Consider the following 22,078-nt stretch of genomic DNA (forward strand, 5'->3'; position numbering starts at 1 on the left):
TATAGCAATCTATAATATTTACGAATACAAACTCGTCCAGTAACAGATGCAGATATTTCATGGTTCTATAAAATAAATTCCCTGTACAAAGAAATTCCTGGAACTTTGTTTTATTGGCATTGAGAGAAGAGTAAGGACGTTCAATGGGATGAAGGGAAGATTGTTTTACATTATTTTTAATAGCTCCCTTTAAGTGTAAATCAATGAGGTTGATTGATCATTCAAAGACATTTTTAAAGTCACCTTGTATTATTTTTATTTTTAACTATATTCTCGGGAATTGGCACTGTTCTCAAAATTAACAGGATTTTAAAAATTTCCCTAAAGGATGCTAACATTTGTTTTTCTCAATAAGTTCATATATGTTTAATGTGAAATTCAATATCCTTCTTCTGGTACAATAAGTAAACATGGCTGAAAATAATATTAATGGCATGTTTTAAAACACCAATTTTCATGGTCCCCTAGAGCAGGAACAGGGAGAGTGTCATTCACCTTTTCATTGACTGAATCCCTTGCATTTGTACAATGCTTTCGTATCACAAGTTCTTTATATAAAGCCCATTTTAAAATGATCTGATTCCTTTTAATCTACACAAAACTCTATAAGGTAGATATTATTCCCATTTTACAAATGAGGAAACTGAGATTCACAGAGGTTAAACTACTTGTTCAAGGTTAAGTCTCAAACCTTGGCCTTCCCTTTTTAAAACGCATAAAGGGCTAGCATTAGTTCTGTGTCATTGCATAGGGGATCTTCTGGGCCAGGTACATATCAGTGGTTTCATGACCACACACCCAACAGTACTTTCTGTGATTGGTGAAGTCTCTATGCTTATTTGTTTTAGGCTTGTTAACCGAAATTCAGTGTAAATCTAAGCGACTGAGAAAAAATGTGAAGCAGCATGCAGATCAGACCATGAATGAAGACAGTCAAGGTCGTGACTTGCGACAAGTGACCTCGACAACCAAGTCATGCAGGGTAATAATATGCAATGGTGTCTGCCAAGACTGGCAGGAACTGAGTTTCTAGGTACATAGTGAGCTGGCCAGGAGGCTTTCAAATTAAAGCCACAGGCACAGCTGAATTTCTAGTCCAATTGTTCATTAAAATGGATTCCTAATACATACTTTGATGTAAACATTCAAATAATAGCAGTGCATAAACTAAAAAGTGAAAGTTTTCCTTCTCTCTGACTCCATTCCAGTCCTACTACCTAGTGTTTGCCAGCAGGAATGATTTGGTGTATAAAATGGATTTTTTCCCACTGAGCATTGACCATTTTTTCCCTTTTTTTGAGAAGAAAGGCTCAAACTGGGAAGAATGTGGTCTCAATAGAGGCTATGGATTAATCCTTATAAACGAGTAAAACAGGGTGAATACACATGTGTGGACCCATAGAGAAAAGTTCTACACACTGAGGTCACAAATTTCTCAAGAAATCCATTGAGCAACTCAGGACAAAATAGGGGAACATCATCCAAGATGTTTAGACAAACACATTGTGAGAATGCACAGGACATTTGATGGAATTTTATTTTGCCATTAGCTGAAAAACCAACAAGCTATGATTGTCCAAACCATACCCTTCTCAATATTTATTCATTGTTGACAAAACTTTATCCACATTTAGTTTTATAAATACATAATTTTATATTTATTTAAGAAAAATTATTTTATATGAAAGCATTGTTTTGCCATAGTGCTTTGTCAGTAACACTTTGGTATAAGAAAGCAAAGAGTTGACATAATTATTCACACTCTTCAAAAGATGCTGTAGAGGGAGAAAGAGATGTTTGGGGTCTGAATTGTCCAGATTATTGACTCTCTATTTTAGAGGTTGACAAACTTTTTTCTTTAAAGAGCTTTGCCCACATAGTATCTACAACAACTACTCAACTCTACCATTTTAGTGCAAAAGTAGCATAGACAACACATAAACAAATGAGTGTGGCTGTGTTACAATCCAATGGATTTGGTCCATGGACCACAGTTTGTTGATCCCTCCTCCACATGAATACTCTTAGATGATTTCTCCAAGTGGAATTCATGTTGAATACCATATGAATGTAGTATTCATAGTAGTCATACTATGTGAGAACTTTTCATTAGTTATAATTAAAGCTTGAACTTTCAGTGACCTTCAATATGAATGGGCTGAATAGTCTTCATATCCAGACTACCATTTATTCCTAAGAAATACACAAGTGGAATATTTTGTTATTCATATTTTATAGATGGGAAAATACAGTGAAATGTGATATGGCCTGCCCGAGGACCCAGAGAAAGAAATTATACACTCTATTAGAGCTCATAATTCCTGCTGTATTTATGGCTTTTTTAAAAAAATAATTTCTGCTATTAATTCCCTCCAGATGAATGCACATATAGAAAGAAGGCTTTATACACACCTTCCCTAACACCTTTTATTTTCTTGCCAGTGTAGGAGAAAACTGAACTCACCCCAGATCAACAGAATCTTCTACATTATATTATGGATTCATATAGCAAACAGAAGATGCCTCAGGAAATAACAAATAAAATTGTATGTATAATATCTGAAAATATGTGGGTTTAATGTTAATATTTCCTGGAGATTTTACTGCCTTGAAGGTATAATTTATATGTGAATATGTTACTTTGAAATGATTACAGCTGAGAATTCCAGTTAGACTTTTAAACTCTTAGCAACATTAAACAATTCAAGAGTAAGAAGTCTCCCATCTATCTTGATAATTGCCCTCCAAAGATCTGAGAAACAGTAAGATGGGTTTTCAAATTTTGTCATCTAAATCTAGTTTTTCTTTAGTCTAATGGTTTTATATTATTGTTTTCTTATCTACTTATTAATCTTTTTTTTTTCTTAAAATTTAGTTAAAAGAAGAATTCAGTGCAGAAGAAAATTTTCTCATTTTAACGGAAATGGCAACCAATCATGTACAGGTTCTTGTAGAATTCACAAAAAAGCTACCAGGTATTTTTTAAATAATCAAAGTTAATATTTATTGAGAGTTTAAATATGCGCCCACAGATTAGATTACCTGTTTTACACACGGTGTTTTATTTTTCAAAACATTCCTGTCAGATCAACTCTATTTTCAGTATTACTTTGCCAAGTATTTTCACATGTACTTATTTCACTGCTATTCTCTGCAATAGTCTTGTGACATTGAGAAAGGCAGGTCTGTTCTTTGTAAAATGAAAATCATCTAATATCTGATTTAAACTAACAAGTCTAACTACTATAGACATAAGATATTAGAACTAGAAAGGATATTTAAAATACTGTATAATAACTCTTCGAAATCAGTAGATTAAAAATGGAAACTTTGCAAAGTTGTCATTCACCCATTTATTCCTTCAGGAAGCAGTTGTTGATACCTACTCTATACTAAGTGCCTGACTATTACCTTCAGGGAGAGTGGTCAAAGGTGATAATAATAATAATAATAAATACACATACATACACATACATACAAAGTGCTGTTTGAACAGAGAGGAACTGGTTGCTAATTGTGTCTAGGAAAGATGGAGAGACTTCAGGGAGGATCATATTTGAGTTGAGTCTAAAAGAAAAAGAAGTTTTCCAGTTGGCATGGAGAAGAAGCGGCATTCCAAGATGAGAGATCTGCTTGTTTTTTTGTTTTTGTTTTGTTTTGAGACGGAGTCTCGCTCTGTTGCCCAGGCTGGAGTGCAATGGCATGATCTTGGCTCACCGCAACCCCTGCTTCCCTAGTTGAAGCAATTCTCCTGCCTCAGTCTCCTGAGTAGCTGGGACTACAAGCACATGCCACCACGCCCAGCTAATTTTTGTATTTTTAGTAGAGATGGGATTTCACCATACTGGACAGGCTGGATTCGAACTCCTGACCTCAAGTGACCTGCCTGCCTTGACCAAAGTGCTGGGATTACAGGAGTGAGCCACCGTGCCTGGCCGAGAGATCTGCTTGTTAAAAGGCACTGAGGCATGAACAAGAATAGGATTATTTGAGATGGGAGAGAAAATTCAGTGTGGTAATAGCATAGTGTCTGTGGTGGGCTCCTAGGTTAGACAATAAGGTAAGTTGGTACCAGACTGATGAAGGCCTAACTAAGGAATTTAATCTGTATCCCCTGGATAGTAAAGAGATTTGGGTGGTTTTTGTAACGGAGGCAAATGATGAAGTTTTTGTTATATAGAAATGACTTAATCAGGTTCATGTAAGATGAATTTGAATGGAAACAGCCTGGGGGCAGGGAAGATCAGGTAGTATGCTACTACATAAGTCCAGGCAACAGGGCTTGAAATAAAGCAATAGCAGTGGGGAAGAGAAGAAGAAACAAAAAGAAGACAGATTCAAAAACTGATAGGGCTTGAGGAACAGTTGTATGTGTAAGGTGAGGGAGAGGGACTTAACTTATCCACACTCATTCTGATGGTGGCAGTATAGAAACTAGAATGTTGGAGTCTTCTTATATCCTAGCCTCAAATTCTTTTTGCCACATGATCAATACTATCCAAGCTAATGGATTTTAGTTGTTTCAATGTTTATGAAAATATTGGTGTATCGAAATCCCATGGTCTGGAAGAGTATAATAAATACCTTGTATAGCAGCATAATACTATAATATTAAATTACAGAAGATAACTTCTGATATAGGATGTTAATTAAACATGTTAATTTGCCTTCTTTTTGCCATCATTATGCTATTATTTTATTAAATGTGTCACAGATAGACATAAGCCTACATAAAACTCACAAAGTGTGAGGAGAAATTTCTTACTATCATTGAAACACTAATATGCTGTCATTTCTTTATTAACAATGAAAGAGGAACTTAATTTACTATATGCTAATTAAACGGAAGACAGTATCAATAAAAAACTGGATGACATAAGAGTAAAAACTGTGGGGGAAAGAACTGGACAAGGGAGATGTTTTTGGTTATTTATGGGAAGAGATTTTGTAAGTTCACATGGTCAGTTGGTCTTGAATCAAGAAATAATTAAAGACAAATAAAAACCTTATTCATAAGAAGGTAGCTTATCTGAAAGCAATAGTAACATCTTAGCATCTCTTAATTCCCAGTGCCTAGCCTAATTCCTGAGGGAGTGAGTACAATTAGTGTGTGTTCAATGAGTAAAGCAGAAGGAAAAAATTTAAAATATGGAAGGAAATAAAAGGCAAAAGACCCTTGAGAAGGAAAAAAAATGGACAATAATGACAGAGATAGCATTATTACAAGTAGTAATAGTAGGGATATAGTACCAATACTGAAGGGATATTTTGTGAAAAACTGAACTGAAATACTGGAATGAATATTCAGTATTCATTGAGCACACCCTGTGCCAGGCACTGTCCAGGGTGCTGGAGTCCCTGAAAGCAGTAAGGCACGGCCCCTTTCCTCAAAGAAGCTCTTAGATTCTCTAGGATGGTGGCTCAGTCTTTAGCGTTGTTCTCTTCTCTATACTCCCTTTGCTGTTTAGTTCTTCCTAAGCCATTTAGACCCTGATGGTGTTATCTCCATTCATGTGAGTATATGTGCCAGCATGCACATGAGCTTGTGTTTTGTTTCTCATTCATTCATTCATTCAATCCGTCAATTATCAAACAAATAATTCTTAGGTACCTGTTATGTGCCAGGAAACAGGGATACAAAAGAAAATAAACACAAAGCCTCTACCTCCAAGAAATCTACACTCCAGTAGAGGTGGCAGATAATTAACAAATAAGCAAATCAATCTATAATATCATGTCAGGTGGTGATAAGTTCTATGAACTAAAATAAAGAAGGGAGATACTAGTAGTGGTGGGGAGTGTATTTTAGATTGGGGAATGCTGGAGCAAAGGCTTGACTGCAGGAGGGAGCGGGGCATGGGGCTTGGAGATATCTGGGAAGAACATTCATCTCTGAGGCAAAAAGAGGCTTGTGTGCTCACAGCAGGGCCAGGGGGCCAGTGTGGCTGGAACACAAAAAGTAGGGGGAATAAGGAGTAGAAAATGAGTGCAGAGAAGCTGTTGGGACTGTACCATATAAGCCCGGATAACAACTTTGAATTTTCCAGGCAGTGTTATATTTCATCAGGTTGGCAATTCTTGCCGTATTTTTCTGACTTTTCCCTACCCTGTGTGTTGCAGTACTGAGTTCAGAGCAGATACACCAATTTGACTTTGATTGGCTTCTTTTGGGAAATACTACCCATTCTTTAGCTTCACTAAAGACTCATGAGTTAGCTAAATATTCTGGGTGCATATAAAGTTTTTTTCTGGCTTGTAGATGCTTCCAATCTGCAGAGTTGACCCTGTCACATCAGGTGTGACTAACATAATGGCTCAAAGAAAATCTGCCGGAATCTAGTTTCTGAGGGTTTCTTCATCTGAATCAGTGTATCTATGCCATAATATATGTATCTGCTTGGACTTGACATCTCCCTTTGCCCAGCTTGTTCAATAAATTCTGCTCAATGAAGATAACAGCCTCTATTTTGTTGGCGAGTACAAATGGACTCAACTAGACTACCCAATTGTAAAACAACTACAAAATCACTTGATGAAAATGTTTTATCAATGGCAATGATGGTTATCATAAAATATTGTTACTCCTTGATACTAATTTGATTATCATCATTACCTAGGATTTCAAACTTTGGACCATGAAGACCAGATTGCTTTGCTGAAAGGGTCTGCGGTTGAAGCTATGTTCCTTCGTTCAGCTGAGATTTTCAATAAGAAACTTCCGTCTGGTCATTCTGACCTATTGGAAGAAAGAATTCGAAATAGTGGTAAGTGATTTGGCTAATGGTAAAAGAGTTTGTTTCTATGAGTAAAATTGGTGTGCTCCATGAAGGCGGGGCTCTTGCCCATCTTACGCAATGTTATATGCTTGTTGTGCCTAGCATGAAGAATGACTCTAAAAAGATACATGTTAAATAGATAAGACTTCTAGAGGCTTGGTTCAAATATCTCTGTTGTAATAGCAAAGTAGCAAAACTACCCCTTTACCGCACTAAGATGAAGAGCCAAAGGAAGACTTTTGTAAAGATTGGAAAATTCATCTGATTTTTAAAAACTAGCACAAAGGAGCTGGGGTTCTTCAGCCAAAAAAAAAAAAAAAAAAAAAGATTATTTATTTAAAATCTTCAGGTATGTAAGACTAAGTATCCAGCTATTTTATATCTGTATCAAAATAAAATAAGAAGACATTTTAATAGTAACATTTATATGTCATTTACTAGGTTTCAGACACTTTTCTTTTTCATTCTTTCTCTTTTCTTTTCTTTTTTCTTTTTTTTTTTTTTTGACAGTCTTGCTCTTTGCCCAGGCCGGAGTGTAGTGGTGTGACCTGAGCTCACTGCAGCCTCTGTTTCCCAGGTTCAAGCAATTCTTGTGCCTCAGCCTCCCGAGTAGCTGGGATTATAGGTATGTACCACCACACCCAGCTAATTTTGGTATTTTTAGTAGAGACAGGTTTTCTCCATGTTTCCCAAGTTGGTCTCAAACTCCTGGTCTCAAACGATCAGCCTTACTTGGCCTTCCAAAATGCTGAGATTACAGGTGTGAGCTACCATGCCCGACCAAAGTTTACTTTTTTTTTTTTTTTTTTTCCTGGAGACAGAATCTTGCTCTGTTGCTTAGGCTGGAATGCAGTGGCATGATCTTGGCTCACCACAATTTCCCCTTCCTGGGTTCAAGTGATTTTTTTGTGCCTCAGCTTCCCAAGTAGCTGGGACTACAGGTGCACGCCATCACACCCAGCTAATTTTTGTATTTTTAGTAGAGACAGGGTTTCACCATGTTGGCCAGGCCGGTCTTGGACTCCTGGCCTCAAGTGATCCACCTACCTCAGCCTCCCAAAGTGTTAGGATTAAAGGCATGAGCCACCACACATGGTCGGTTTCAGACACTTTTTTAAATACATATATGATTTCATCTAATCTTCTCAAATATTCTATGAATAAATACTATTATCATTCCCATTTTGCAGATGAAAAAGCTGAGACAGAGAAAGGTTAAATAACTTTCCCAATGACAGAGAGGAAGTCTGACTTCAGAAGCTTTGTGTCAGATGGGCACAGTGGCTCATGCCTATAATCTCAGAACTTTGGGAATCAGAGGTGGGTGGATCACTTGAGATCAGGAGTTCAAGACCAGCCTAGCCAACATAGTGAAACCCCGTCTCTACTAAAAATACAAAAAATTAGCTGGGCGTGGTAGCACTGTAATCCCTGTTACTCAGGAGGCTGAGGCAGGAGAATTGCTTGAACCTGGGAGATGGAGGTTGCAGTGAGTCAAGATCGCACCACCGCACTCCAGCCTGGGCAACAGAGTGAGACTCGGTCTCAAAAAAAGGAAGTTTTGTGTCTTAACCACTATGCTATACTAACTCTCAAGAGTTGAGATAATAGCACAAGTTACTCAGTGTTTAACTTATTGTGGAGTAACACTGTGACAGGGAAGCTCAAGAGACATTGAGATGAATTACCAGGAATTCTGTGCAATTTATCTTAGGAGATCCTTAAGATAGGATGAGTTCTTATTTTCCCGAGAGATTTCATATATGGGTTGGGAGTGGAGAATGAATGAGATGACTTCTCAAGATCATTTCTTTCTAAGGTATTATCGTCTTATTATTAACCAAAGCAAATTTAAAGACTTTTAAAACCAATATTTTAGGATAGAGATTAGAGGGAAAGTTTTCAGGCAGTTCTGCATCTGTAATATAAGTGAAGTAATTTTTTAAATGGAAAATTATTTTTAATTTTAATGACATATTTCCATAGTCATTATGTTTTTTCCTAGTTAAAAACAAAAAGTGTAACTAGCATCATTGGTAGATTTTAAAACCACACACTTTAAAAAGATGCATTATTCTTAATATATTCATTAATTTACTAGTCTATCAAATATTTAAGGGCAAGGCACTACGGTGGCAGTGAAGAGAGAAATCAAGCATGTTCTTTCCCCTAAGAAGCTTACAGTCTAATGGGAAGAGATTAACTGTCCATGATTATGATAAAATATGGACGAGAAAAACAGAGATGATGACTCCTAGTTGACAGAGCTCCTAAAAAGTTTTATTAGCATTTGAGTTGGGACTTGAATGAGATTTGATTTGGATACCCAAGGTGCAGGAGAGAAGGACCAGAAGGAGCAAAGGGAAAGAGGCAAGAAAGCTCAGGGAATGCACACAAAGGAGGGTGAGTAGCTGAGCTGACTGGATTAAGAGTTACATTAAAGGGAAATAGAAAGGAAAAAAAGATAGAATCAGATGATTGAGGGCCTTGGATGCCGGGATAATTATTTTGTCATTTCCCAAGTAATAGGAGACATGGAAGATTTTTGAGCAGAGGAGGGAAAATGTCAAAATCAAGCTTTACAAATTTTCTAGCAGTGTTAGGGTAAGCCAGTGCAGAAGTCACCTCTTAGGAGGCAAGATGTCTCAAAGATGTGACGCTTGCTGTCAGGAGAAATGGAGAGAAGAGAAAGGATCTGGGAGATATATCTTTGCAGCTTATCAACTTTCGAAAGACATTATGTTGTCAAGAAACATGGATTTTGGTCCTGGACTGTTGTGTGTGTGTGTGTCTCTCTCTCTCTCTCTCTCTCTCTCTCTCTCTGTGTGTGTGTGTGTGTGTGTGTGTGTATGTGTGTGTGTGTGTGTCCAGGCTAAGGGGAAAAGGTTGAATCAGGTAACCTGCAAGGCACCATTCAGTTCTACAAGTCTTACTGCTTTTCTTCTCTTAACTAATTCAATTTTCCTGATGGGTGGTTTAGCTAGTCACTAGGCCAGCTACTGAAGTATCCTGATTTTAAAGCCACAATCAGTAACTGACAGTTCAACTTAGGAAAGAATTAAAGAACAGGCTGAATTTTCACATGTATGGATATAATTGTTGTTTTAGACTATTGAACATACACCGGTGGTTCTCTTTATGCAGAAAATTATAGTGGCTTCAACCTGTGATGGGCAAGGCCTCAGCAGCTTAGCTTTGTCATTTATTTGATTCTGGCTTCCATGGACTGTGCCAGTGCTCTCTTTAAGAAAATCCCAGTCAGCCGAGCAGGGTGGCTCACGCCTGTAATCTCAGCACTTTGGGAGGCCAAGGCGGGTGGATCACGAGGTCAGGAGATTGAAACCATCCTGGCTAAAACAGTGAAACCCCATCTCTACTAAAAATACAAAAAATTAGCTGGGCGTGGTGGCGGGCCCTGTAGTCCCAGCTACTCAGGAGGCTGAGGCAGGAGAATGGCGTGAACCTGGGAGGTGGAGCTTACAGTGAGCCGAGATTGCACCATGGTACTCCAGCCTGGGGGACAGAGCAAGACTCCGTCTCAAAAACAAAAAAGAAAAAAGAAAAAAAGAAAAAGAAAAGAAAAGAAAATCCATCAGTAAAATCTAATTCTTACAAAACTAATAAAATAAAAAGGAATGATGACTCATGACAAAATTTATGCATTTTACTGACAGGTCTCTACTCTCTCTACTCTAGCAAATGTGTGTTTGGTTTATTCATCGAGAGAGTGATGATTAAGGATACTGACTATGGAACCTGGATTGAATATGGGCTCCGCTACCTATTAGCTGCATGCCCCATTTTTTTAAAACTGTTGAAATAGACCTCATAACCAATTTGATCTCTTTGAAATCATGTTTAACTTTAATATTTATTCTGCAGTCTTGCCTGAAGTTTGATAATAAAAACTTAATAAGACAGGGTTTTCTTCTTTTTGAGTCAGTATTTTATCCCAGGCACCTAGCACATGCCTGGCTCAGAGTGGGTGCCCAACAGAATTCTGTGGAACAAATGAAAAAAATGAATGAAGGTGTGTTCAGAGCTATAAAACTGGTCTGTTTATTTACTTTCCAGATGGTTGTTTCCCTGAATATCAGAGTTGTTAATGTCCAAAGCTGACAAGTAACCAACAAAAAGTTGGTTAAACATTCTTCTAAACCTTGCCTATTGTAGTTAATTTGGGGAACAGATATCTCTTTTGCATTTGAGTGTAAGAAAAGGAAAAAGACAGTTTGGATATGGAAATTCTGTTGTGTTCTCTCTCCTCCTCCTCCTCAAAGATGAGTCATTTAAAGTTGATTCAGTTGCCAGACAATGAAAAAGAGAGGTGCAATGTCTGCCATATGAATGGAAATGTTTTAATGAGAGGGCATCTGCAGGAGAATTATCCAGTGGTTGTTACTATCTTTCTTTCCCTGTCTCTTTTTCTCTCCTGAATGCTCAGCTTCCTTAAAAAAAAAAAAAAAAAATCTTCGTCTGGCTCCATCAGATCTCCTGGGTCCTGAGCCAAGTCAGATGCTGCCATTTCCATGATGGCTACGGGGTTAGTACCAGATTCCTTCCCCAGCCTGAGGTAGGGAAAATCCCTTCCACTGTGGGTCAGCTAAAAGGGGAAAAATAGTTTTCCAAAAAGTTGACAAGACTACTAAGAGGAAAATTATGCTTATAGAAAGGCATGTATAAGGCTGAGCATGCTGGCTCACACCTATAATCCCAGCACTTCAGGAGGCCAAGGCAGGAAGATTGCTTGAGCTCAGGAATTTGAGACCAGCCTGGGCCACAGAGCGACACCCCAATTTTACAAAAAATTTTAAAAATTAGCTGGGCATGGTGGCACGGGTCTGTAATCCCAGCGAGTTGAGAGGCTGAGGTGGGAGGGTCGCTGGAGCCCAGGAGGTGGAGGTTGCAGTGAGCTGAGATTGTGCCACTGTACTCCAGCCTGGGTGACAGAGTAAGACCTTGTCAAAAAAAAAAAAAAAAAAAAGGCGAAGGGCATATATGCATAATGTTTGGATCTATTAATTATAGCACCAGAAAGGTAACAATTATTCAGCACCTACTGTGTGTCTGGCTGTATTCTCAGTGTTTGTGTGAGCTTTGGGTCCTACAGGAAGCAGATATCAACATGGGACTAAATGTGTCAGAAGTTAATTGGGGGAAATGCCTCTGAAGAATAAAGGGGGAGGAAGCAGGTGGAGTCCAGGAGACTCTACACCACCATGCTGATCTGACAGCTGTGAAGGGGGAGCAGGAAGGCATGATTGGGCATGAAGAGCATCAGATCAGATCACAGCACAGTCCTGAGAAAGTCTCAGCTAGGCCATTGAAGAGGGACCTAGTCTGAGCTGCCCACTGAATGGGCCAGCACTAACACCCCCACTATGCTCAGTCACCAGTTGAGACAAGACTGGTCAAAGTGTGTCCTCAGCACTCACAGGATGGCATCTGAAGGCTATCAGCCAGCCATACTGCTTACTGTGGGCTGTCTTTAAGGGTGATCTGAGTGGGCCATCTCCATGGCTGACATTCTGCTACACGAAAAATATTGTTTGCTCGTTGTAGCACTTTGAGGTAGATATTACCAATTCTATGCCAGACCTAGACCCTGTTAATCCCAGTAACAAAATATCAGTCCCAAGTATCCGTTCCCTCTGATATTACCCTCTAACTTTCCAGCTTGCCACCTTCCGGTACCCTGACGCTAGGGATTCTTTGTTCCAAAACAATGTCCATTGCTGGGTGCGGTGGCTCACACTTGTAATCCCAGCACTTTGGGAGGCTGAGGTGGGTGGATCACGAGGTCAGGAGTTCAAGACCAGCTTGGCCAACATAGTGAAACCCTGTCTCTATTAAAAATACAAAATATTAGCCTGGCGTGGTGGCAGGCGCCTGTAATCCTAGCTACTTGGGAGGCTGAGGCAGGAGAATTGCTTGAACCCAGGAGGTGAAAGCAGCAGTGAGCCAAGATCGTGCCACTGCACTCTAGCCTGGGTGACAGAGTGAGACTCTGTCTCAAAAAACAAACAAACAAACAAAAAATAAAAATCCATTTGTTGACCTTGCATCCACTAACCCTCCAGCCATTGACTCTACTCCCTTTTGCCTGACCACATTTTCCTCAGTACTTGTCTTAGGGTTCGTGGTTCATCAATATGATCATTTCCTTGGATCATTCACCAGATATCCTCAACTCTTTGTCTTTCTTTCACCTAAGAAAACCCTCTGGCTGATGAGTACAACTCTTTACCTACTCTGTGCTTGAGCCTGAGAACTGAAACAGTATGACTGGCTTACCCAAAGTTAGTGATCAAACACTTCAAGTGGACTTCAGTACTTTCCATGTATCCCTTTTCCCTAGTCAATTCACTCTTATTCCTATGGAAAATTGTCTTGTACCTTCTCTCTCTTCAAATTTCCAACACTTCTTCCTACTCGTTCTCGACGATAACTTTGTTGAGAAAATGTATCTTTCAAGAACATGCCATAGGAGTTGGGGCTCAAGGATATGTGGTCAAACCCCAGCTTCAAGGAAATGTGATCAAGCTTAGAGAAAGATGAACTCCCCAAGCTTAGTCAATATGTCAAGACAGGGATTGTCACAAGAAACAAAGCCAGAGCCAAGTTCCTAGAATTAGGTGCACACAGAGCTCCCCAGGGTTTTCTGAGAGTTGACTTCATCCACATGATCCAATGTGACTCCCTACCATTTTGGTAACATTCCAGCAAGTGGGGAGGGCAAAGGGGAAAAAGAGTGGTACACCCTCCCTTTAAAGGAATAATCCTGAAGTGGTATGCACAACTTCACAGAGTTCCTCAAAGTTTTCTGAGTCAGGGCCAGAATTGAACCTGTTGAGGCAAGTGGTGTGGTTCTAGCCATGAAGACACAAAAGCTTCAAAAACCAAAGTCAGGCAGGTTACACCTTGGGGCTCCCATGATTTCTGGCTACCACATATTGCTGGAGCCTCTCTGCCACAAATCAGCTACCTCCGGCAGAAACAATTGTCTTATTCCTCTTTTTATTTTATTTTATTTATTTATTTATTTTGAGACAGAGTCTCACTCTGTCGCCCAGACTGGAGTGCAGTGACTGCGATGTCGGCTCACTGCAAACTCCACCTCCCAGTTTCAAGTGATTCTCCTGCCTCAGCCTCCCGAGTAGCTGGGACTACAGGCCTCCCCACCGCCCACCCACGCCTGGCTAATTTTTTGTATTTTTAGTAGAGACAGGGTTTCACCGTGTTAGCCAGGATGGTCTCGATCTCCTGGCATCGTGATCCGCCTGCCTTGGCCTCCCAAAGTTCTGGGATTACAGGTGTGAGCCACCGAGCCCGGCCCTATTCCTTTTTATTAAATTAAGCACTTTATAAACACTTGTTTTTTGCCTGAAGAATATTTCTGATGGGCCGGGCACGGTGGCTCACACCTGTAATCCCAGCACTTTGGGAAGCTGAGGCGGGCGAATCACGAGGTCAGAAGATCGAGACCATCCTGGCTAACACGGTGAAACCCCATCTCTACTAAAAATACAAAAAAAAAAAAAAAAAAATAGCCAGACGTGGTGGCGGGTGCCTGTAGTCCCAGCTACCTGGGAGGCCGAGGCAGGAGAACCGCGTAAACCCCGGAGGCGGAGCTTGCAGTGAGCCAAGATCGCACCACTGCACTCCAGCCTGGGCGACAGAGTGAGACTCCTTCTGAAAAAAAAGCAAAAAAGATAAAAAGAAAAAAGAAAAGAAAAGAAAAAAAAGAAAAGAAAAAGAACAAAAAACCCTCTGATGATCAATTGTAAAGATGATTTACATCCCCTAAACCTTCAGAACAGGCAAGCCTTTCTGAGTCATGTCATCTCTCATCACAATATCTTCTCATATTTCTCAGTGTGGTGGCTCATTAGCCACCCCCTCTCACTTGATGAGATCCTTAGTCAGCTTTGAATCTTATCATTTTCATTTGACTCTACCACTAGGGCAACTGTCCAGTAGCAATGGAAGATCATTTCTACTAGGACCTGTATCTGTTTACTTATTTTTTTTTTTAACAAGCCTTTACTGAGTACTTCTATGGGATAAGTACACTGGTGGTACAAAGATGAATAAGATGAAGTCATAATCCTCAAGGATTTCATCTTCTAGGGGTAATATATATGAAAAGAATTAATCACAATAGATTTCATGCATAATTTAAGTTAGAGGTTTGGCTGCTGTAACAGAGACAAAAAATAAAGAGGGCTTAAACAACATGGAAATGTATTTTTAATCTTATAATAGTCTGGGCATGAGGAGAATGGGACTGATAGGGAATCTTCATAGTGTCCCTCTGTCATAGTTCTATCCATACAGATGGATGTCATGCTCATCCGTCCACAGAGAGCTGACTTCATCTGCATGGTCCAATATGGCTCCCCACCATTTTCGTAAAAACACATTCCAAGCCAGGCATGGTGGCTCACGCCTGTAATCCCAGCACTTTGGGAGGCCAAGGTGGGTGGATCACGAGGTCACAAAATTGAGACCATCCTGGCTAACACAGCGAAACCTCATCCCTACTAAAAATACAAAAAATTAGCCGGGTGTGGTGGCATGTGCCTGTAGTCCCAGCTACTCCGAAGGCTGAGGCAGGAGAATCGGTTGAACCTGGGAGGCAGAGGTTGTAATGAGCAGAGATAGCGCCACTGCACTCCAGCCTGGGCAACAGAGTGAGACTCCGTCTCAAAAACAAGCAAACAAATAAACAAACAAAAACACATTCCAGCAAGTAGGGAGAGCAAAAGGGAAAAAGAATGGCACACCCTCCCTGTAAGTGAATAATCCTGAAGTGTTACACGTAACTTCTACTGGCATTCCATTGGCAAGAACTCAACTTCTTCATCACACCTCGAGACAAGAGACCTGTAAAGAGAACTACTAATGCAATAACTAGGTAAGACATGATGAGGGTCTTGCTGGTTAGAATACATATAATCAAAAAGAAAAAACCTTGCTTGTAATTTCATAAGTTTCAGAACTTGTGATACTTCAAGTTTCAGAAAAGCTCAAGAATGAAGTTTTCCAGAATATGATCTGTGTAAATAAATATGCATGTTTCTAGTTTATAATAAGATACTTTCTCCAAATATCAACCGTATATTGTGACAATAAAAAGCATCCAAACTCACATGCTGCTGAATATTTTATTATGTATAATGTTTTAATTTATTAATATTTATGAATTTCCTTCTCCCAGTGGATTTTCAGAACATTGCCTCTTCCACACGACACATAAAAACCTGATCTTGCAAGATGACCTTTCAGACTAACTTCTTATTATGCTAATACAATTCATTCTTATTTCTATTGTACATTTAATTCCAAAGTAACATAACGACTCAAAGTTACTCTGTTTATGCCTACGGAACTCTTTAAAGAATATGATGTGAAATTTCTTTTCTTGTTCTTCAAATTCATACTCTTTTGTTTGCTATTATTAAATTCCAATCATATACACAAAGATAACTGTCTCTGAGATGCTTTTAATGAGAGTTAGAGTGTTTATTTATGTTAATTGAGGCTTTAGAACATATCTGATATAATTTGTGCTTGAGTCGTTTCTATACAATTCTAGTGCATCATTGATTTTATTGCTAATGTACCATTACTTACAAACTAGGTGTTTAAGTTGGAATTGTTAATAAAAATAAGAATAATCATAGTATATAAAATATTGTAGGACTGAAATAGGTTTTCTAACACTGAATGAGGTTATATTTTGTTTTGTTTTTTTTTTGAGACAAAATTTTGTTCTTATCGCCCAGGTTGGAGTGCAATGGCACGATCTGGGCTCACTGCAACCGCCGCCTCCTGGGTTCAGGCAATTCTCCAGCCTCAGCCTCCTGAGAAGCTGGGATTACAGGCGACGGCCAACATGTCCGGTTGATTTTTTTGTATTTTTAGTAGAGATGGGTTTCACCATGTTGGCCAGGCTGGTCTTAAACTCCTAAGCTCAGGTGATCTTTCCGCCTCGGCCTACCAAAGTGCTGGGATTACAGGTGTGAGCCACCGCACCTGGGGCAAGTTTACATTTTTAACATTAAGGAAATTAGCAATAACCTCTCAGAAATCAAAGCAATTTGTTCTGTTCACTTCAAATATAAATAACCCCTGACATTTATAGTAGTTTTGGGCCTTTTTCCATCCCCACAAGAGACATAAATAAAATATTCAATTCCGTAAGAATTTACCAGTATGACAATATATCTCATGTTTTGCAATGTTTTGTTTTCACATGCATCATCCTGTTAGTGCTGCTCCCAATGACCCTTACTAGGTGAGTGTTACACTCCTATTTTATAGATGCAGAAATGGGCTTAGAGAGGCAAGATGACCTGCCCAAGGTCATACAACTAATCAAAAGCATGTGAGGAAATGAAGGCGGGTGTTCTAACTCACAGCCCAGCTCTCTTTCTATATGTGGCATCTGTCACTCACCAAGGCCTAATATTTGCCCAGTTTTCTGCTAGCAGGGAACATAAAGTAAAACATGGCTTCTGCCCTTTGGTTGAGGGATAAAGTATAAGTAGCAGTTAGCAATTTCAAATTGCTTTAAGTCAGTGATCAAATGAATAGACAATGAAGTCAGAGAAAGGAGATAATCTTGTTAGAGTGATGAAGTTGTAGCCCTTAGTAGTACCATACTAAAGTATACTGTGCTTATTTTTGTGATATGATTTCACTGCTTTAGCCTTTTCGGCTTACACAAAATGAAAACAGTTACCAGAACTGCATTTTCCAAAGATGCAAATCTAAGCTGATTATCAGTTCAGATACTGTCTTTGAGAAGGGTTGGAAATGTAAAGAAACAAATGATAGAATATTTATAAGAAGGATAAATGCTTAAGTTAAAATTTAGAAATCTTAACACCTCTACTTTTGCTTTTGAAAGTGGTCACATGATAACTTTTGCATGGGCAAATTTAGGACTCAAATTATAGGAAGAAACCTTCCTTGGATTAAGAGGAAACATTAAAGAAATACAAGTGAGGATATTTCCATTGCCCCTGGGCAGAATCCATTGTTCCTCAGCTGTATTTCCCAAGCTTTTTGTACTTGCTCAGTTTTAGATATTATGTATTTATTTATATCAAGTGGCCCCTTGATATCCACGGAGGACTGATTCCAAGATCTCTCTTGGATACCAGTTAATGGCTGCTCAAGTCCCTGATATAAAACCTTTGTATATAACCTATGTACATCCTGTTGTATACTCTAAATCACCTCCAGATTACTTATAATACCAAAAACAATGTAAACGGTATGTAAATAACTGTTTCACTGTATTGTTTAGGGAATAATGACAAGAAAAAAAGTCTGTACATGTTCATTACAGTTGCAATACTTTTCCCAAATATTTTTGATCTGTGGTTGGTTGAATCCATGGATACAGAACCCACAAAGAGCTGACTGTGTCTACTTCTTCCATTAACCTGTTAACTGCCTGAGGACTTCATATTCCCAGATTCCCAGCACTAATATGGTGCCTGACACATAGCAGGAATATAAATATTGGTGAATTTTGTTGAGTTGAATCTGGAACTCGACAGTCCAAACTCTGGTAACTCCTAAGCCCTGGTGAGACCTAATTAGGCTGGATAGTTTTTAGCCACTAGGACTAATGGGAAGTATATCATTTATTATATATTTTAAATTAAATATTTTATGTTTAAAGTAATTCTTTTTTGAATGGCTAGTTTAATGGCAGCTCTTTACTTAGGGCCAAAAGTATGGCACAAATGACTCCCTGGGGGAAAGTTTAGCAGTTGAAATAGAGGACATAGTCCAATCTCTTAGCACCACAAGAATATGTCCATTGTCTTAATGGCATCCCTTGTCCCCATCATATCTCACAACTATGTCACCTTCATCGTAAAGGACTACCAAAACATACTACTGCCTGATTTAATATGCATTTATTAATCTTCTAGTATGTCTTCAGAAGGATGCTAATTATTAGAGATGCAGACATGAATAAGAAATATCTGGCCAGTCACAATTACTCACTCCCATAATCCCAACATTTAAGGAGGCCGAGGTGGGAGGATTGCTTGAGACCAGGAGTTCAAGACCAGACTGGAAAACATAGCAAGTCCCTGTCTCTACAAAAAATAAAATATCTGGATGTGGTGGTGCACACCTGTAGTCCTAGCTACTCGAGACTGAGGCAGGAGAATTGCTTGAGCTACGCAGGAGAATTGCTTGAGCTCCCCAGGAGTCTGAGCCTGCAGTGGGCTATGATTGTGCCACTGCACTCCAGCCTGGTAACAGAGTCAGAGTCTGTCATAAAAAAAACAAAACATCTATGAAGCACCCTTTATGAGTCAGGCAGCATGGCAGGCACTGGAGATATAGTAACTGATTCCCACTCTTATAAAATGTGTATAGTATTTCACACTCCAGTGAAAAGGAGAGATGCGAATTGTGATAAGTTGCAATAGAATTGAAACTAGACAAGAAAGTAACGAGTTCTGCTTCTCTGTGACAGGGAAAGCTCCATAGAGGAAGCAAAATTTGAACTTGGCCTTGAAACATGGATGGGGTGCCTTAGTCTAACAAGGATCCTGCCTTGTATTTCAGGAAAAAGCATGAAGACGTAAAAAGTGTATCTCACTTGTTAGGGGAGCTGTCAGAATGCTCTTGGCTGATAGCTACAGAAAATAAACCCATCATGGCCTAAAAAAGTAAGAAAATGTCTTAACTCAAACAAGAAACCCAGAGAAAGAGTGACAGCAGAATTGGTTAATTTAGGAGCAGAACCCACCATTGGAAACACAGATCCTTCTCATCTTTCTGCTTCACTGTCCTTGGCGTATTGGCCTTCCCCACAGGCTGGTTCTCCTCCTGGTCATCTAACGGCCAAAGCAGTTCCAGGCACTATGTCCAGGCACACCACCAGTCAAAGGAAAAAGAAATGCTCTCTTCCTCAGTATGGAAATCTTTCTTAGGAACTTCCCAGTAGACTCCCCTTTAGCCTCATCGGCCCAAATTTCACTGCTATTCCTAACTACACCAACCTCTGATGTGGGAAATGAGACCAACAGTGGCTGGATCTTGGGCTGGAGCTGGGATTTGCCTCTACCATAGCGTATGGCCATGGGGCAGGGAGGGGGAAGGGAGCCTGTGTAGGCAGCAAGCTGAGTCAGCTTTAGGAGCCTTAGATGAATCTGTGTCATTAGTTCCTAGGGAAACTATTGGGCTGCTGGGAGATTAGTTTGAAAGGAAAGCAGAAGGCAGATGTAGCCTTGTGTGCCATGCCAGCGGTTTATACCTTGACCTCTGTGCTATGGGGTGATGTCATTTCTAGAAAAGTTTCAAGTTGCATGGTTTTAAGGAATTAGTATCATTTTTAACCAGATGCTTAGTCCATCTTGAGGACGTCATCAGAATAAATCATATAGAGGTATTTAAGATGCCAGGATATATGTCTTGTGTAATACGCATACTTGTAAATAACACACACACACACACACACACCCCCACACACACACACCTGCTTAGTTTTTGTTCCCAATTACGACTAGAAAGCTAATTAGGAAATAAAAGACTTTTAACATTTAAAATACCTAAAGCAGTATAGTGTTAATTCTATCATACGGTTATTCTCTCAAAGCATATTTCTGATTATTGAACATAATTTATTAATCACAGACCTCTTTTAACAAAAAGGGAAAACAAATAAGAAACAGGAGCAGAAACATGAAATTATTTTTGCATTTTCAGACTTTTCCATGGCAAAGTCTTTCACGGTTAAGTTAGAAAATAGCCCCACCTTGTGACCAAAAATCAGCTAATTGGTCTTTCAAGCAAAAATGAAGCAAATTTTAAACAGTTCTCCAGGAAGAAGAAGGAAGCAGGAAAACAGGAAAAGGCTGTCCCCTTCAGGATGATGTTAGTGTTACATCTCTCATGTTAGAAATTGCTGGTTTACACGCCCTTTGTTTATGTTGGCATGGTTAACTCTGACTGTTGACTCTAATTCCAAAAGTAGATTTATATTTATCTATCCTGTAGGAAAATTATTTTTTAACTCTCCCATTATTTCTTTTCTACATTTTCTCTATATTCACTCTTGGCTTTTACAACATGCACAAGATGAAATAATCATTTTAAAAGTTTAACCTTATTTTCCCCACATATTATCAATTGTAATTAGATAGCTAATGGAGGCAACATCTCTGGAGGGTGTGTGGGGATTTAGAAAGGCAAATGAAATAGGAAATTTGGTAATCAAAGCAATTTTTAAAAATTTTAATATTTTCAAATCAGCTGTCTTGAATATCATCCCCAAATCTTCATGTACTATTTAATTTAATGGCATAGTCATAGATTACTATTTTAGGTAACCACAACTGATGAGTGTAGCCTCTGAATGCTGAAGAAAGCATAAAGATTGACATTTTTTTGAAGATGATAAAGAACAACCTTACCAAGAAAATAGAGAACTTAGTGTAGCTTTAATACCTGGAAAAATACTGAGGCAAATCACCGATCAGCCAGTTTGTATTTATCCCCAGTAATTTGCAGAATTTGTTGGTTTTTAAAAACCAACATGGCTTTGTAAAGACAAAAGTTCACACGTTTAATCTAAGACTAAGATGAACTGAGATTAAGATGGACTAATGTGTTGATTCAGTTCTCTTGAATAATGATAATAATAGCTACTATTATAATTATCTACTTGACATTTTTTGAGGATTTACTATGAACCTGGCATTGTGCTAAGCACTCTCTATATATCTCATGTAACACTACTGTTATATGGAGTACACATTATATTACATGTGACAACACTTCACAGATGAGAAAATGAAGGCTTAAGGAGTTAAAGTAATGTCCCAAGACCAAGTCGTGGAGTTTGGTTTCAAACTCAGAGCTGGCTTATGACCTCTTAACCACTAGGTTTGCTGGAAGCCAGGACTGGTATTCTCCAGGCTCACATTCTCCAATCCTCTGCACTTTAAGTTGTATCTAGTTGGGTCATGGGTATTTAGTTCATTCTGTAACAGCTGGATAAAGGGCAATGTCCCACATGATGTAATCCCCAAACTGCTCAACAAAGACATTGTTGTTAATAGAGTCCACTGGGGTCAATTAAAGAATCAAAGTCAAAGGGGAGAAGAGGGTGGTGTTTTGACCAGAGAGGAAAAGGGCAAGGATTTAATTTGGGAAGACTGTTTTTTAAAAAATATTTAAACATTTATTGTGCTCAAAAATTAAATAAATCCAAAAAATTAAATAAATCATGTAATTCTCTTTATAGGATGGGCACGGTGGCT

At 39.0% G+C, this 22,078-nt stretch overlaps 1 protein-coding gene across 6 annotated transcripts in view; it reads left to right on the forward strand.

The window, feature by feature from the left end:
• NR1H4 (nuclear receptor subfamily 1 group H member 4) overlaps nucleotides 1–22,078 on the forward strand; it is an 87,232-nt gene that overhangs the window by 58,733 nt on the left and 6,421 nt on the right. For all 6 annotated transcript variants that reach the window (XM_037996651.2, XM_037996652.2, XM_008004373.3 and 3 more), the window contains 4 exons: nucleotides 849–982; nucleotides 2,448–2,546; nucleotides 2,876–2,975; nucleotides 6,618–6,764. In XM_037996651.2, coding sequence (XP_037852579.1) covers nucleotides 849–982; nucleotides 2,448–2,546; nucleotides 2,876–2,975; nucleotides 6,618–6,764 — 480 coding nt within the window. The remainder of the gene's footprint in view (nucleotides 1–848; nucleotides 983–2,447; nucleotides 2,547–2,875; nucleotides 2,976–6,617; nucleotides 6,765–22,078) is intronic.

The sequence above is a fragment of the Chlorocebus sabaeus genome, chromosome 11 (genome assembly GCF_047675955.1).
Source record: "Chlorocebus sabaeus isolate Y175 chromosome 11, mChlSab1.0.hap1, whole genome shotgun sequence".
Lineage (NCBI taxonomy): Eukaryota > Metazoa > Chordata > Mammalia > Primates > Cercopithecidae > Chlorocebus > Chlorocebus sabaeus.